Here is a 16850-nt window from a genome sequence, read left to right as displayed (position 1 = left end):
TTTGAAGGGCCACCAATGTATTTGGCCTAAATTTCCCCACGTTAAATCTTTGTTCCAGCAGATAAAATCTAAAGACTCCAGTAATGGTCGGTAAGAATCGTCAACATTCACGTTCAACTACAACGAGCTTATATCTCATGTACTGATAGTGTAAAAAAAATTTACGCTGTCAAGCCTGATATTGTAATATGAAAAGAGTACCAAATTGCGATAATAATCAGTCAAATTCCGCAGATAGCACGAAAGTTTTTGAACGGTCAATGTATATAACTTGAACTAAATTACAATCGATGGTGGTCATTACATTGATAAGCATGGAAATGATACCACACATTCAGATTATAACATACACATATATATGACAGTATCCTTGCTAACAATTACGAACCCCTTAAACATGTCATTTGCATGAGTCAGGGTCATCTATAGATAATTCTACTTAACTAAATAAAGTACTAATTTGTAAAAAAGAAAAGAAAAAGGATGACAGCAAACTCACTTGTTTGAGATTAATTTCTCTTTTCCTGGACTATCGAACAGCCTGTGCAAATGGAGATGAATCAACAGCAGCTATTTTACGAACGATTTTCTTTGCTGGCTGCGTGCTGTCTGATTTTGCTCCATTCGGCCTCACTTTTACTCCTCGTATCAACTGTTATATATATATATTTCGACAGTTTAAACTCAAATGACAAAGATAATTACACACTTAGAGTGATAACAAAACTAAAGCACTATATATATATGGACTTACATATTTGCCACACTTTATGTTGGCGTATATTACAATGAAATCACCTTCTTGAAGTCCATTAGCAAGGACAAAATCACCTTCAAGAATCGGGAAAAAAGATGCAATAAAAAATTACTTAGTACTATATATTAATGAATATGCTACGCAAGAGCTGGGTCGACTGTGTTCACACCTGTGTTCTCAAGAAGGTACATCCTGCTTTTGTTATTTGGCCAAAATCTGAAAACAAAACACACAAAATTGTTATCAATGACGTAGAAATTTGCAGAAATGCAATGAGAGTTTCCAGATTTTTTTCGGTGTGTAAGAACCTGAAACAAAGCCTTTAATTTATACGAGTAAGAGACTCAATAGGTGTGAGAAGTCCCATTTGTGAAAGCCTGTTCGGAAAATACTGTTTCGAGCATTTATCCTTCAGAAAAATAATGCAGAAATGAATCAGGTCAATTGACCAAATCCAGCTGAGCAGCGACGACGATGCAAGGATAAGACTTTCTTTGCAACTATTTAAGAGCGAGAAGAAGTACTTCTATATATAAGCACAATAATCTTCCTCTTCTTATCCAATGATGGACAATGTACCTTTGGAAAAAGGAACCTTTTTCAAAATTTTCTTTTCCCTCGATTTCACATTCACACCTTAACTAAAAGCCGATAAAAACCAATAATTATAAAAGCAAGATGACTATAAATTAAAGGAAAACAATTGAATCGAGCAAATGTAATAAAAGATAGCTTGATTATTTTGAGTCAGTGTACCTATATTTCATGTTCCAAACACGAGAAGTTCCAATGTCTTCCATGGCAATTGAGATTCCATCTCTTGTTTCAAGTTGTGGGAGATGACTTTCTGCTTCTTTCTACTTATAAACAAAATGTTCAATTATCCATTTAATCATTCATACTATAATTACCAAATGGGAATATATATCACAATTTATGACGACGTTGACTAAAGTACCTTTGGTAACACAATTCTTCCTAGATTGCCAACATCACTTTGCTTCAGCACTTTTTGCAGGAGAAATTTGAGATTCTTCTCTGTTTTGCAAGCCTGTCGAAGAAAATCCACACGAAATTTAAAGCGTCTGACACATATATATTAATGATCTTTACAATTACTATAGCGGGTGATTTGTAATTTATATACACAGCATGTGAATGGAGATCCTAATAGGCCATTTGGTTGAACCAGCTACCTGAACTCTCACCTTGTTAGTGAGGGTTCGACTCCCGATCTTGTAAATCTCCGACTCATTTTCTTCCAAGTTACTGTTAGTGTATATAAGTTAAACTCCAAAAATATTTTTTGGCCGAAACTAATGAAACCAACCTGTCTTTTGTCAGTCGAACCATGTTTCTGATGCTTTTGTGATTTCACCGCTGTCCTCTCCATAGGAAGTGCTTGTGGAGTATCAGCCAATGGAACCATGGCGATTGGCGGAGCAGCAGCAGCACAAGGCCAATATACCCAATTTCCTAGACTGTTAGCTCGAGACATTGCACAATTATTGATCTTTCCACCCATCATTACACTTTTCTCATTACTAATTTGTCTTTGATTCTGAGTCTGATGGCGATAATGATGCAACGGCACTCGTCTCTGCCTAGCGATTCTGTTCTTCCTAGCCTCTTTAGTAGCACAAGTGCCCAACCTTGCCAATCTCTCACTGTTCCCATCGAAAACTTGGTACGGATCATATTGAGCACTGAATAAAGGCTGATCAGGTATAGCAACATTATTAGTACTATCATTATCAGGAAATGGATTGTATTGAGAAGCGGTCGCCATTGTAAATTGCGATGGAGACCAAGACCGAGAAGTTGCACTTCCACTCATTGTTTGATTATAAGGAGGCGCGAATAAAGATCCGTTAGAATACAGATCACCAATGTACCCCTGTATTGGCCCTGTCATTACAGGGGACGAATCGGGGAACGGGGCATTATAAAAGCAAGCATTTGGATTATTAAAGTTAAGAGGGGCAGAGTTTTGAAGACTCTGTTCTTCTCTCATTTGTTTCTTTTGCAACCTGTGTTGTTCAACCCAATCAAGAATGAGTCTCAACAACTGTTTTTTCCCTTCTTTAGTACTTCCCAATCGTTTTGACGCGCTCTCAATTGTCGAACGTTTAAGCTTAATACTCCTCATGTCTTCAGCAGAAATGTTATCTTTGTTTTGCTTTAACCATTCCAAAAACATAAGCGCAAGCTCACTATCCCCTTGAAAAATAGACACTTGCTCATCATTTGCTTGTTCTTTTTGTTGTTGATTTTCTCCACTATGGAAAAAAGAGATCATAGGGTCAAGAAATTCATGATCCCCGTCGATTAAATCCATCACATTTAGACATTCTTGATCACTAATTGTGTCGAAATATTGTTCATCAGCATCAGATTTTTGAACAGCCCAACTAGAAGATGGATCAGGTTGTTCAGTAGGAAGGGAATTGGAAGTTGATGATGAAGAAGACATGCATGGAAAATCTTGAAGAGAAGTAAAATCATTAGAGAAATTTCCATTAAGCCAAATATCTGTATCATCCATAGGATCAAAATCAGTAGGCACCATATTAATATTCTCAAATACATGCACATCTTCTTTGTTGCCACCATAATAAACCTCATTTAACTCCCTTTTCATTCTTGATTTTGACTTGAAAACTTTTTACTAGCTAGCAAGCCTCACTCTGCCTAAACCAAAAAAATAAAAAAATAAAAATTTAGAGAGAAATGGCAAAATGTACCTGATTAAGCTAAGTTAATTTTTTTATGTGTTCTAATCAGTTTACGCGCATCTTGACTAATTTCACGAGATACCTGCACCCTTCCACCAAGGAAGGATAGCAAATAACTCTATCTACCAAGATAGAACAGAAGGAAGCTAAGTTATTTGGACTAAAAACTCAATTAATTCCATGGAATACATATGACTAGCGATCATGTAACTCTATCTACTAAGGATAATAAAACGGAAGGAAGCAAGATAAGTTATTTGGACTAAAAACTCGACTAATTCCACAACATACCTGGTATCTTCCACCACCACCAACGAGTAACAAATAACTCTATCCATAAAAAATACGACAGATGGAAGCAAGTTAACCTAAGTTACAAGAAGTATGTCTTCTTGATTATTTCCTTAGTTTTTGCAACATAAAATTCTATATCAAACCACAAAAAAAATATTAATAGTACCAAATCTCTAAAGAAAGTGACTCTACTTAGTTTTTGATAGTACTTCTTAACAAATAGTAATAAGTAGGACAAAATTACTTTCAAATCAAACAAACTTTAAAAAGTATTACTAATAAAATTAATTTCCAATAGCAATAACACTCTCACATATCATATACAAGAATCTTTAAGAATATGTATTCAGACAAAAAAAAAATACCAAACTTCAACAACTATGGCCTGTTCTGAGAAGTTGTTTCAACACTATTTTGCACATATGAGGATTTTATTTTTGTAAAGATATTATATAGAGGTTTTAAATGAGAGAGAAAAGGAAAACCACCAAAGAGAAACTTGGTGCGAATATTTTTTTTTCACCACTAAATTAGGCATATGTACTCTAACCTGAATGGTTCAATCCAGCGGTGGTCACTTTGGACGAATAGAAATTAGCGACAGATAAATTTTATATTAATTAATAAAATTCGTTGTAAATTTTATTTATCAAGGAATGCCTATGAACAATTTAATGACAAATTATTTTATATTAAGGAAAGAAATGAGAATTATTTTATATTCTCTATTGATAACAGAAGCAGGTCAATTCTCTTTCATAAAAATATGGGTAAACATGAAAAGATTTGGGAAAATTTAGTAATGTGAAAATAGATAGAAGTAAAACAAGACTTTAATTTGTTTGGTGAGGCCATAGGGAGTTTTGTGTGCATTCGTGGGCGAAACGGCAGACTTCTTCTCTTGCTGACACCTGTTTCTTCACTTCTGACCAATCTACGTGTTCCGTTTAAAAAAAAAATTCGTGCTCCATATGAAAAAGTTGTCTGAATCATATCATAATGATATCAATAAGTTTTTTTTAAAAAAAATAAAAATAATATAAATAAATTAAATTTTAACGAATAATATAGATGAATCTTTATAATTGATGACATATTTGTTTTTTTTCCTAACTAATACAAGGCTAGGCTATCTATTATCTTTTTTACTTTAAGTTTGATCTCTAAGTTCTATCTAGGAGTATCAAATTTTTTATAAGTTGAAGATATGTTGTATCTTTGTTTTATTACTTTCATCGACGATTCTTTTTCGATTAACTTTTGTCTCTCTTATAATTGACTATAGCCAATTTTTAATAGTGCAAAAATGATAATAGCCAATAGTGATAGCAGTAGCAATAAAAAGTACTCCATATAATTATGCAAAAATTGTATATAATAGCAAATTATTAATTCAAATTAAATGCTATAAATATACTTTGATTTAATTGTACCCTATAGCAAACTATTGCTATTTTCACCACTCTCCCTGGTGGAATCTCGCTCGCCACTCTCGTTTGGTGGCAATCTCGCTCGCCTCTCTCGCTTTTATACAAACACAAATGTATAAAATGTGTTTGTGTTTGTATAAAGCGAGAGGAAATTGTATATATACATATATTTTCGTTCCCCTCTCCCAGATCTCGCTCGCCACTCTCCCAAATCTCGCTCGCTACTCTCGCCTCTCTCGCTTATACAAACAGAAACGAAATGTATAAATTGCGCTTTTGTTTGTATAAAGCGAGAGAAAATTGTATATACACATGCAAATACATATATCTTCGTCCTATATATATACTTATAATTATACAATACAAATATTTTCCTGCCCAGTTTTCTTTGGCCTTTCTCTCTTTCTCATTTTATACATACATAGATTATACAATTATCTTTTGTATACAACTTCTTTCTTTTGTATATGTATAGCGAATTATACAACTGTCTTCTTTGTATATGTATAGCGAATTATACATATATATGTTTGCTATAGAACGTAATTATACAAACTTTGTTATAACATACACATGAATTTTGTGTTTGCTATATGTGAAAGTTGATCTATAATTATACTATATCAATAATGATTTTTAGTAATAGTAATTAATTAATAATATTAACTTAATTACTGATAAATATGTTCTTTAGAAGCAATTAGTATGTATATCTCATTGGACCCAATGTCATTGAATATGCAGTTAAATTTTTTAGCATTCTTTCTTAATATTCATATTTATTATCGCTAAAACCTATAAAAATAAACATATAGTGAAGTGTAACAATAGGAATTGACTATAATAATAATTAGAGTATTAGAGTAATACTTGTGATGATAAAATTGATGGTTGATAATAGCTTAATAAATAACAATGATAATAAGTAGTTAATACTGATAATCATGAACAAAATATTTATAACAATCATCCACCCAAAATAACTTGTTCATAATTAAAATTTATCCAAATCAAATAAATACTTAAATTTTAATACAAATAAATATGTTTAAAATTTATTTAAACCTCTCTTAATAGAGTTCTTTGTAGTAGTCGTGTCTTTTGTTTTTTTCTCAGCGTTTGAAGTGTTGATTAAATTTGAATTTACAAATCCTTACGGATGTATTTTCAATTAAAAAATTTTATACCTGAAAACTTACAATAAAAATCTTTAATTAAAAATAAAACAATTTCACCGTTATACCACGACCCGATTGGATTCATTGTATTGTATAGTATAGAAAAGAAAAGAAGAGGTTGAAGAAGTGCACCGTAACAGTCACGAATGGCGACAAAGTAGTATGAGCAGATCAAAGAGAAATGCTTATGTTTCTTTTTTCTCCTTACAATTACAATTTTCTCAGTCGGTCCAATCCTTTTTCTTACAATGAGAATTGAGGTGCCTGTTTCATCAATGGACATTTTCTTTTAATAAATGGACCGCTGGATTGCACCATTGAGGTGACTTCACGTATGGCGTATAATCCGGGAACCATTTTTTTGTAACTATCCGCACCAAGTTTTCCTCTTCCTGGTTTTCTCCTTTATCTCTTTTTTTTTTTTTTATTTAATTTCAACAAAAAAAAAAAAACTAACCGCTGTTAATTATCTCTTTTCTCTCTTTCAACAAACTTCAAAAACCTCTCTGTATCCGACAAGTTTGGTACTCTTTTTTGTCTGATTAACTTACTTCTTTTACCCACACTTCACTTCCTTTGCCTTCTACAAATTTCTACTTTCATTTTGGTACTGAAGAGTTGTGCGCTCTCTTGATGTGCTTCAGTTTTGGTTGATTGTGTTTTTATTTTAAATTTTAATAAGAGGCCTTAAATATATATATATATATATATATAAATCAATATCGTAGAAGTGTCGCTTTCTTCAGATTTGGTACTACTGTACTTTTTTTTTGTGTATATAAAATTCCCAAAGTTCAGATGGTTTATGTTGCAAAATCCACTTGAAAAGAGATAACAAGGCCTTCGGTTCTTAATCAGGTACATTGCCCATCTTTCTCTTTAATTTTATTTATTTTTTAAAAAATTTCTTGCTCTAGCTTCGTTAATAACGAAAGTTGTGCAAATGAAGTAAAGATTTTTAATCTGAAAAATTGGTACTATTTTTGCAGAGGTGAGTTTTTGGTAGAAACAAAAAATGGAGAGAGAGTTACATGGTATTAATAATGAAGAAGAGAATACTAATTTGGTGGTATCAGTGGATGATGATATTCAAATTCTACAGCAGCAGCAGCAGGATTGTACTGATTTTGATCCAATGGATGAAACAGATATTTGGCTAAATGAAAATTTCTCTACTGATTTTACTTCTCTTCAAGATTTTCCATGCATGTCTTCTTCATCATCAACTTCCTTTTCCCCTCCTACGGAATCTGATCCATCTTCTGGGGTTGTTTTAAAATCTGATGCTGATGAACAAGATTTCGAAAAAAAAATCGATACATTTGGTGACCAAGAATGTCTGAACGTCATGGATAATGTTGGATATATCGATGTTAATGAGTTTCTTGACCCTATGATTTCATTTCTTCATAATGAAAATCCTCAGGAGCAGCAGCAACAACAACAACCACCACAAGAAGGAGACGATCAGGGGGGGCTTTCTTTTTTTCAAGGGGATAGTGAGCTTGCACTTATGTTTTTCGAATGGCTAAAGCAAAACAGAGATTACATTTCTGCTGAAGATATGAGGAGTATTAAGCTTAAACGTTCGACGATTGAAAGTGCTTCGAAACGATTAGGAAGTACTAAAGAGGGGAAAAAACAGCTGTTGAGACTCATTCTTGATTGGGTTGAACAACATAGATTGCAAAAGAAACAAATGAGAGAAGCTGAAGCCATTAATCAACAAGTTCTTCAAAACTCTGTCCCTTATAGTTTTGATCCAAATGCTTGTTTTTATCCCCCTCAGTGGATTCCAAATGCACCTTTCCCCGATTCGAGTACCCCAGTCATGACAGGGCCAATACAGGGGTACATTGGTGATCCTTATTCGAACGGAGGTTTATTTCCACCTCCTTTTAGTCAAACAATGAGTGGAGGTGCAACTTCACCGGCTTCAGCAGAATATCAACCCATGGACACTTCTCAGTCCTTGTCTCCGTCGCAATTTACAATGGCGACCGCGTCTCAATACAATCCATTTCCTGAGAATGATAGTACAAATAATGTTGCTATGCCTGATCAGTCTTTATTCGGTGCTCAATATGATCCCTACCAACTTTTCGATGGGAATGGTGAGATATTGCCAAGGTTAGGATCTTGTGCTACTAAAGAAGCTAGGAAGAACAGAATGGCTAGGCAGAGACGACTGCGGCCGCATCATTATCGCCACCAAACTCGGATTCCAAGACAAATTACTAATGAGCAAAGTGTAATGATGGGTGGGGAGATCAATAATAATTATGTAATGACTCAAGCTAACAATCCAGGAAATTGGGTATGTTGGCCTTCTCCACCAATGGCGATGGTTTCACAATCACTTCCACCGGAGAGGCCGGCTACGCAATCACAGAACCAGCAGAAGCAGGTTTCGGCTTCGGCTGACAAAAAACAGGTATGTTTCGGCGCAAAATCATTTTCGAGTTTAAACTTTTATACACTAACAGTATAAATGATTAGTCATCTAAAGGATAACTACAGGCCATCCATTGAAAAGTGGAATTAAGAACTTGGAAAATAAGACAGGTTAACTCGTAAATATACTTTACGAAATCGATGTAAGAGAGAATCTGGCTGTTAGAAGAGAAATAGAACATAGGTATGCTTGAGGAATATAAATGTGGAAAAAAATCATCCCTTGTAAGAGCTCTTGGATCACCCTGCACACTCATATGGTGAATATGCAGGGGGCAAATTTATCGCCTTAATTATAGGGCACGCGAAACTATGATTTATTTGCGAAATTAGGTATGTTATGTACATATTTTCTAAAATTGATCTAATTAATATTAGTAGTTGGCACCGATGCTCCAAAAAGGCTGAATGATGCACTTGGTGGAAAGCTAAATTATTTACATCGAGGAATAGTGATTAATTTCCATTTAATGTTTTTCTCCCTTCTTAAGTGGTGCACCCATGTTCAAGAAATCCTAGATCCGACCTTGTGAATATGAGTTAAATCCGTTTCCTAATGGCTAATTTAATAGTTCGTCAAATATTTCTAGATGTATGTATGTATGTATATATGCCGAGTGAATATTATTCAAATTTCGTTTGGATGTTCTTCGATAGGCATTTAAATCAGAGAAGAATCTGAAGTTTCTCCTGCAAAAAGTGCTGAAACAAAGCGACGTTAACAATCTCGGAAGAATTGTCTTGCCAAAGGTAATTTAATTTTACATTTATCTTAAATGGTGATCTATATTTATTTGGTGATTAAAATGTGACTTAAGTGGATGACTGAAAATTTTGTTTATAAGCAGAAAGAAGCAGAACGTCATCTTCCACATCTTGAAACAAGAGATGGAATTTCAATTGCCATGGAAGACATCGGAACTTCTCGTGTTTGGAACATGAAATATAGGTACCTGGACCCAGAATAATCATCCATTGTCCAGTTATTTATATTTACGTTACTCGATTCAATTGTTTTCCTTTTGTTCAATTTTAATCATCATCTATTTATATGGAGTAACAATTGCTATTTGTGTTCTGTTTCTCAGATTTTGGCCAAATAACAAAAGCAGGATGTACCTTCTTGAAAACACAGGTTCGGATACAATCAATCCCGCTCTTGCTTTGCTTTGCATAATTCATTAAAATGTATTAAATTGCGCCTTTTTTTTCAATTTGTGAAGGTGATTTTGTTAAAGCTAATGGACTTCAAGAAGGCGATTTCATTGTAATATATGCTGACATGAAGTGTGGCAAATATGTAAGTCGATAATTACAATATTGTGCTTTAGTTTTGTTATCACTATAAGCGCGTAATTGTTTCCATCATTTGAGTTAAAATTGTTCGATCGTGTATACATCAGTTGATACGAGGAGTAAAAGTGAGGCAGAATGGACCAAAGTCGGAGGGCAAAAAACAAACGAAGAAAAATCCTCGTAAGTTGTCATCTGCAGCTGCTATTAGCTCATCTCCAGTTGCTCAAGCAGTTAGATAATTAATCTCAACAAGTTCCCAAATTAGTATCAAGAGTATGATATTGTAAACTAGATTTCTCTGTATAGATGTTGGAATTTTGGCAAAGTGTTGTAGTAGATAAATATGTAAGTTGAAGTTGTAATCGGTGCGTAAATGCGGGATGTTTTGTGGATTGGGCTGTCTTTTTTCTTCTGCTATCTGAACGTGTTGTATGTATGTTTTTCTAAGTTTAGATCATGTAATGACCATCAATTATAATCTACTTTAAGTTGCATATACACTGACGGTGCAAATAATTTTATACTATCAACTGCATTTGACTGATTTTTATCTGAAAATATATACATCGACAATGCAAAAAATTAGTACTCTATTTTCCAGATTATCATATGAGAGACTTGGTATGAAGAGTACTTCTGCTCTGGATCTTCACTTCAACATACAAATATGTCTATCCCTTTTTAGCTTGGGTGTCTCATGACTTTCAAAGTGAACTATCCTAATTAAGCGACTATCTGAAATATTCTTTCCTAAATTCATTGTATTTCTTAATCCTAATTGAGTGACTATCTGAAATATTCTTCCCTAAATTCATTGTACTTCTGAAATTAAGGTTTATAATTCAAAAGTCGCTCTATTTAAGGCAATTTACTTAGAAAGTTGCTCAAAAGCATTTTTTGAGGACATGAAAATATTTTTTTTTTCTGGTTAGAGTATTTGTTGTTAATAAGTACTCTATTTAAACCATACCAATCATATATGTTAGTGTCTCCAACAAGATTTTCTTCATATTTAAGATTCGAATTCGAAAACTCTAATAAGAGTGAAGAAGTCTCATCACTGCATCACAATTCATGTTAACAAATATACAGAAATCTTATTATCTTTATGAAAGAAAAAGGTTATTTTGGATAGATTATGCAATTCACACCACTCTGGTTATAAAATATGTAAATATCACTTTAGCCATCAAAACAAAGTTCTTCTGTATTAGAAGACAAAAGAAGAAGAAAAAACAGTAGGGAACATGAACAAACTAAAATTGGCGATATGTATAACAACGTTTTCTGTTTCAAAGGGAAACTTGGACCAAAGTAGAAATAAAAAACCACCAAAAGCAAAACTTGGTGCCCATCGATCGATTTTAACTTTGCAGATTTTACGCCACACGTTTTCATATCAATGGTTCAAAATATCGGCCACTTTCTTTTTTATTTCACATTTAGTGTCCAAAACTTTCGTTGGAGGTCCAATTAAATTTGAATTAGGCACGACTGGACTCATTCTGAAATGACACTTCCAACATAATTTTCTTCATACTTAGAACTCGAATTCAAGCAGCCCCTCCACTTCACCACAACCCAGTTCAAATATGGTTCACTTTTTATATAACAAGAAATGAAGAAAAAAAAACTCCAGAGTCTAGAATTCTCCATTGATGACAGAAGATAGAAGCAAGCAGCTTAATTCTCTTTCATATTATAAGATTGGACCGACTGCCAATTTGTTGTAATCTTAATCTAAAAGCAAGTAAATCAAATCCTTTTTCTCCTCTCCATTCGTCACACAAACGGCTCATTTTATTTTCTTCTTTTGTCCATACGTGCGTACACATAGAAATTCTTCAAGATAAGTTCAATTTTTATTAAGATTTTTGAAGATTAATTCTATCAGAAATCCTAGCTTATTTATAATTTTTTGAGATATTCATAAATAGATTAATTATTTTTAGCAATAAACTATTATTTCTAAAAAATCCAAATTATACAAGATATTCATAAATAGATTAATTATTTTTAGCAATAAACTATTATTTCTAAAAAATCCAAATTATACAATATTCAAAGCCCTCAAATCACAGAGAGAAACAGAATAATACTCAAATAAGTTTTTTTAAATATTTTATCCGTTTTTACTCTGTGGTAATGGTGGAGAATTGAGCCAATGGTGTTATTGAAGCTGAAATTGGGAAACCGACGAAATTGTAATTGTGCAAAAAGCATGCTAAATAAAGTAACCAATTATCAAAGCTATTTTAATTTTCTTTCATCTCTGCATCAGACAAAATACAGCTCCCCAACCTTCTTTTTCCTCTTTTGAAGTGATAAACATAACCTCATTTAATTCCCCTCACCAATTTTATCATTTTCCAACTTTATGAGCATTGTATAATTCGTCATTGGCAAAAGAATGTAAATAAGTCCATTTGTTTGTACATGTAAAATTAAAGGTTATATTTAATTATAATTTTTTAAATAATAGTTTGATGGAGACACGTGTCAAGAAAAGAATAAGTCCGCCATTTCAATATGAACAGAGCAAAGAATGAGCCTGTTTTTTAATTTCTCAATTTCCCAGTCTGTCCAACGTTTATTTTTAGAAAGAGAATTGAGGTGCCTGTGTCATCCATGGAGATTTCTTTTTTATTAATCGACCGCTGGATTGCACCATTTAGGTGACTTCACGTATGCCCTGAATTCAGGGAATAATTTATTTTAATTAACTATCTGCACCAAAGTATTTACTCCTTGGTTTTCATCTCTATCCACTTCTAGTTAAATAGTTTAGAGAAAAACTAATGAATTATCTGTAGATGTTGGCTACTGTCTAATGTAGATAAATATGAAAGCTGTAAACTGAATATATTGTATGTCCTGTTTTCAAGTTTAAGCAATGTAATGACCATCATAATTTATAATCTAGTTTAAGTTATATACGCTGACGTTATACTTATATTATCGACCGCATTATTTGAATGTTCTTTGTCCATTCATCAATGACTAGTTTGCAGCGGTAGATGCAAGTACTTTTGGACCTACGAGTTCAACTGAATTCAGAATTTTTAATCATAAGTAATAGAGTACTTAGGATCGACAAATTTAAAAATATATGTAAGGTATTTTTTATGTACATATAAAGATTTTGAATTCTTAAAATACATGACTAAAAAAGTTGTTTCAGTGATTTAGAGAATTCAAAATTCACGTTGAGATTTCAAGTTCGAATCTCATACTACGGTAATACATCAAACTCGCAAACTTGTGTCTGCGGTTTCAGCAAAACTAAAAAAAAAAAAAAAAAAAGTCTTAATCTTACAAATTAAGAGATAATGTCTCTGTTTTTGAAATTCAGTTTTTGGAGTTCATTCCCTGATTGACATTATTTTTTATAGCCTCTGTGGATTCTTCAGCTTTGCCCTTCACAGTATCTTTCACTTTTTGGGTAGTTTCTTTAACTGATTCCCATGTTTGTTGTGCTGTGTTTTTGGCTTTTCCAGCAATTTCTTGTGCTGTGTCTGCAACCTTTTCTCCCACTACTTTCGTCTTGCGTATCGCCTTCCAAAACATATGTTTATATAGTAAGATGAGAATCGAAGTTTTTCACACTAACAATATAAGAAATTTTATAACTAAAATCGCTGACATTGTGGTTGCAGGTCAATAGATATATACACAAGTATCGACCAATTGACTGATAATTTAGAATGAACGGTAAGTAATGATACTATGATATAACAGGTTAAATTTGTAAAGATATGACACGTCTGCCCAGCCTAACTCAATCTCAAAAGTTAATTCATGAGGAGAGATTTGTTCAATTCCATATAAGAAGACCAATTTCCCATCCCTTTATCGATGTGAGACTTCTTAAAACTCTCCCGCACGCCCGGTTCTCAACTGGAGCGTGAACACTTCTAAATGGGGGCTCAACATCACTGAACAACAACTTGAATGGGTCTGGCTGTGATACTATGTAAAGATATGATACTTGGGCCTAACTCAACCCCAAAAACTAGCTCATGAGGAAAGATTTGTTCATGACCATATAAGGAGACCAATATGGGACTTTTTAAGAAAATTACACGCCGAGAAGCCTAAGTATCCATTCCCAAGCTGTCAACAGCTAGCGCATCCAAGGTCTTGGTAGCTAGCTCAATTGAAGAGGTCTAGCCGATCTGAGAAGTGCTAATAGAGACAATTGACTTTAATTAAAAAGTTATTTCGATTCAATTCATTCTTATAGGTCGATACATTTCATGTCATTTATTAAAGCTCTTTTCTTATATGTCGATACATTTCAAGTCATTTACTAAAAGCTCTTTTTTTTAAAGATCGCTACATTTCATGCTTTTTACTAAAAGCCTCTTTTCATAAGTTGTTGCATTTCAGGTTATTTATAATCTCACAAGGTGAAATATAGAAAGATAACCTATGACACCGAAAGTTTATGCTTTTTCTAAACCATAAAGAGGGAAAAGCCCAGCCAAAAAACAATTACATGTTTATCACAATTAGAAATAAGATGAAAACAATATATAGACATTAATGTGTGACCTGATCAGCAACAGAGGCAGTCTCATTTTTCACTTCTTGGCTGGCTCTTTTGGCAACATCAGCACCCTGTTTCATTGCATCTGCACCCTTTTGAACTGTGCTACGAGCCTCATCTTTAAATGCCGTTGCCAGGTGTCGATTTGCTATTTGCTGCAAAAATTAATTTTAGAGACTTCCTCTCGGATTTAACTTCGTAAGCATTCAATAAATATACGTGATATAGTACTTTAAGATGGTTGATATCATAATGTGTGATATTACGGAGAGTGGACGACACGACTACAAAAAGTAAATATCATATGATAGAAAATAGAACTTTTAAGATTCTTTGTGAAACAGAATAAAACGAAAGTAAAACATTTAAATTGAAACAGATCAATATGTGTATATCAAGAGACGACGAGGTGACTACAAAGTAAATAAAGTAAAGTTCTTACAATTCTTTCTGGAATAATAAAACGAAAGTAAAACATTCAAATTGAAACAGAGTGAGTTTAAAACATATTGGAAGTAAAATAATAATCACCTTGAAAGGCCTGAATGCTCCACCAACAAAAACTCTAGTAAATCCCATGCTTGCCATGTCTGGTTTTATTTGATTTTTTTTTAATTATTTTTTTTGATTTCTTGAAATTTATTTGCTTATTCCTTTTAGGGTTATAAATAGAGGAGGAAATTGCCATTTTTTTCTCTGTTTTAATGGCTTAATGAAATTCCCTTAGGATTTGAGGTAATTTTATTGCCTTTTTCCAGTTTAAGCTAATCATCACTAATTAAGAAATTAAAAAGAGTAATACACGGATCACTCTCTGCTTCAATGCCACTAATCTTTTAATTGGATATTAAAGAAAGAAGATTAACACCAGAAATAAATAAACATAAACATAAAAAGGTTTTTGTTTGTTTTCATTTAATGGAGATCTGAATTTTAAATATTCATATTTAAGCTATTTAAATGTGTTTATATTTTTAAGATAAAACTTATTTACCCTTTTTAAATTCAAATCTTCTATAAAATTCCTAATTGGAGCTAACAATTCTTTTGATAATTTATTGCTAATTCGTTGCTAAATAATTTTAGCAACAAATTTTATTATTTAACTATTTTTATATCGTTACTTCCTTTTCTTAGTAATCCATTCTTATCTTCCTTCTTTTTCTTAAAGTTCATTCTAATATACCCCTCGTTACAAAGTTACTCACATACGTATAAGGAAAAAGGAAAAAAAAACATAGAAGAAGAATTGCTAAAATTGAATTGGACTCGTAGAAGAAGATAAAAAGATTTATTGCTGACCAACCATAGTGAATCTTATAAATTTAGAACATACAAAAACTAGCAATATAATTAAGTTGTAGTTATATTATTCTTGAAAGAAAAATGGACCAAATAACTTAGCAATAAAAATGTAAAAAAGTTTTACTAAGATGTAGCACAATAACAACCCAAAATTCCACCACCAATTTTAGTGCAAGTTCCATTCTGAAATCCCTTTGCAATACAAGCTGCATTACAATCTGGAAATTGATCACATGGTCCTAAAAGGACAACATCAGCAGCTTCACTTGACATAACAAAAAGAGCCAAACAAAATAATCCAATTAGTAAAATGGATTTGTTAATAGCCATTTTCTTAGATCTAATTAATGTTTTTGTGTGTTTGTATGTATGTTTTGTTTTGTGCACAAAAATGTGAGTGTTGGAGTGTCTATTTATACAAGAAAAAATTATCTTTTTTTGGAAAATTGTTTACTCTAGGTAAGTTATGGTAGATTTTGTTTTTATAAATAGTCCTCCTACGGAAATTTATATATTTACTTGCTATGATAGTATGATACTACTTTTTTGGAAAATTGTTAAACTCTATGCAAGTTATGGTAGATTTTGTTTTTATGAATAGTCCTTCTATGGAAATTTATATATTTATTTGCTATGATATTATGATTTTTCTATAGTAACTTCTTATCGATCCAAAGATTTGGTCCTTTTCTAGGGAATACTTTTTTTTTACTATATATTATGTTCATAGTTAGATAATCAATTCAATAGACCTTCTATGGAAATTTACATATTTACTTGCTATGAGTTATGATAGTATGATGCTACTTTTTTTGGAAAATTGTTAAACTCTGTAAATTATGGTAGATTTTG

At 32.5% G+C, this 16850-nt stretch overlaps 3 protein-coding genes across 3 annotated transcripts; 1 reads left to right on the top strand and 2 right to left on the bottom strand.

The window, feature by feature from the left end:
• Positions 1 to 508: 508 nt before the first annotated feature.
• On the bottom strand, positions 509 to 4045 carry LOC125874298 (B3 domain-containing transcription factor ABI3-like). Its single transcript, XM_049555160.1, has 6 exons — positions 2088 to 4045; positions 1716 to 1808; positions 1514 to 1614; positions 927 to 973; positions 755 to 831; positions 509 to 652 (listed from the first exon to the last, which is right to left on the bottom strand). Exons 1-6 carry the CDS (start codon positions 3396 to 3398, stop codon positions 530 to 532), a joined length of 1752 nt encoding a protein of 583 aa, XP_049411117.1. The 5' UTR covers positions 3399 to 4045; the 3' UTR covers positions 509 to 529.
• A 3151-nt stretch (positions 4046 to 7196) lies between these two features.
• LOC125874295 (B3 domain-containing transcription factor ABI3) lies at positions 7197 to 10638 on the top strand. The gene is made up of 7 exons (XM_049555156.1): positions 7197 to 7252; positions 7384 to 8828; positions 9506 to 9598; positions 9697 to 9797; positions 9937 to 9983; positions 10072 to 10148; positions 10252 to 10638. The coding sequence occupies exons 2-7, from the start codon at positions 7410 to 7412 to the stop codon at positions 10381 to 10383; spliced, it is 1869 nt and encodes a 622-aa protein (XP_049411113.1). The 5' UTR covers positions 7197 to 7252; positions 7384 to 7409; the 3' UTR covers positions 10384 to 10638.
• Positions 10639 to 13485: 2847 nt separating this feature from the next.
• LOC125874329 (uncharacterized protein At4g13230-like) lies at positions 13486 to 15358 on the bottom strand. Its single transcript, XM_049555202.1, has 3 exons — positions 15225 to 15358; positions 14699 to 14848; positions 13486 to 13699 (listed from the first exon to the last, which is right to left on the bottom strand). Exons 1-3 carry the CDS (start codon positions 15279 to 15281, stop codon positions 13493 to 13495), a joined length of 414 nt encoding a protein of 137 aa, XP_049411159.1. The 5' UTR covers positions 15282 to 15358; the 3' UTR covers positions 13486 to 13492.
• Positions 15359 to 16850: the final 1492 nt, after the last annotated feature.

Source organism: Solanum stenotomum, chromosome 8, assembly GCF_019186545.1.
Source record: "Solanum stenotomum isolate F172 chromosome 8, ASM1918654v1, whole genome shotgun sequence".
In the NCBI taxonomy this organism is placed as follows: domain Eukaryota; kingdom Viridiplantae; phylum Streptophyta; class Magnoliopsida; order Solanales; family Solanaceae; genus Solanum; species Solanum stenotomum.
Note: the sequence above shows the minus strand (reverse complement) of the source record. Positions and strands in the feature narration are given on the sequence as shown.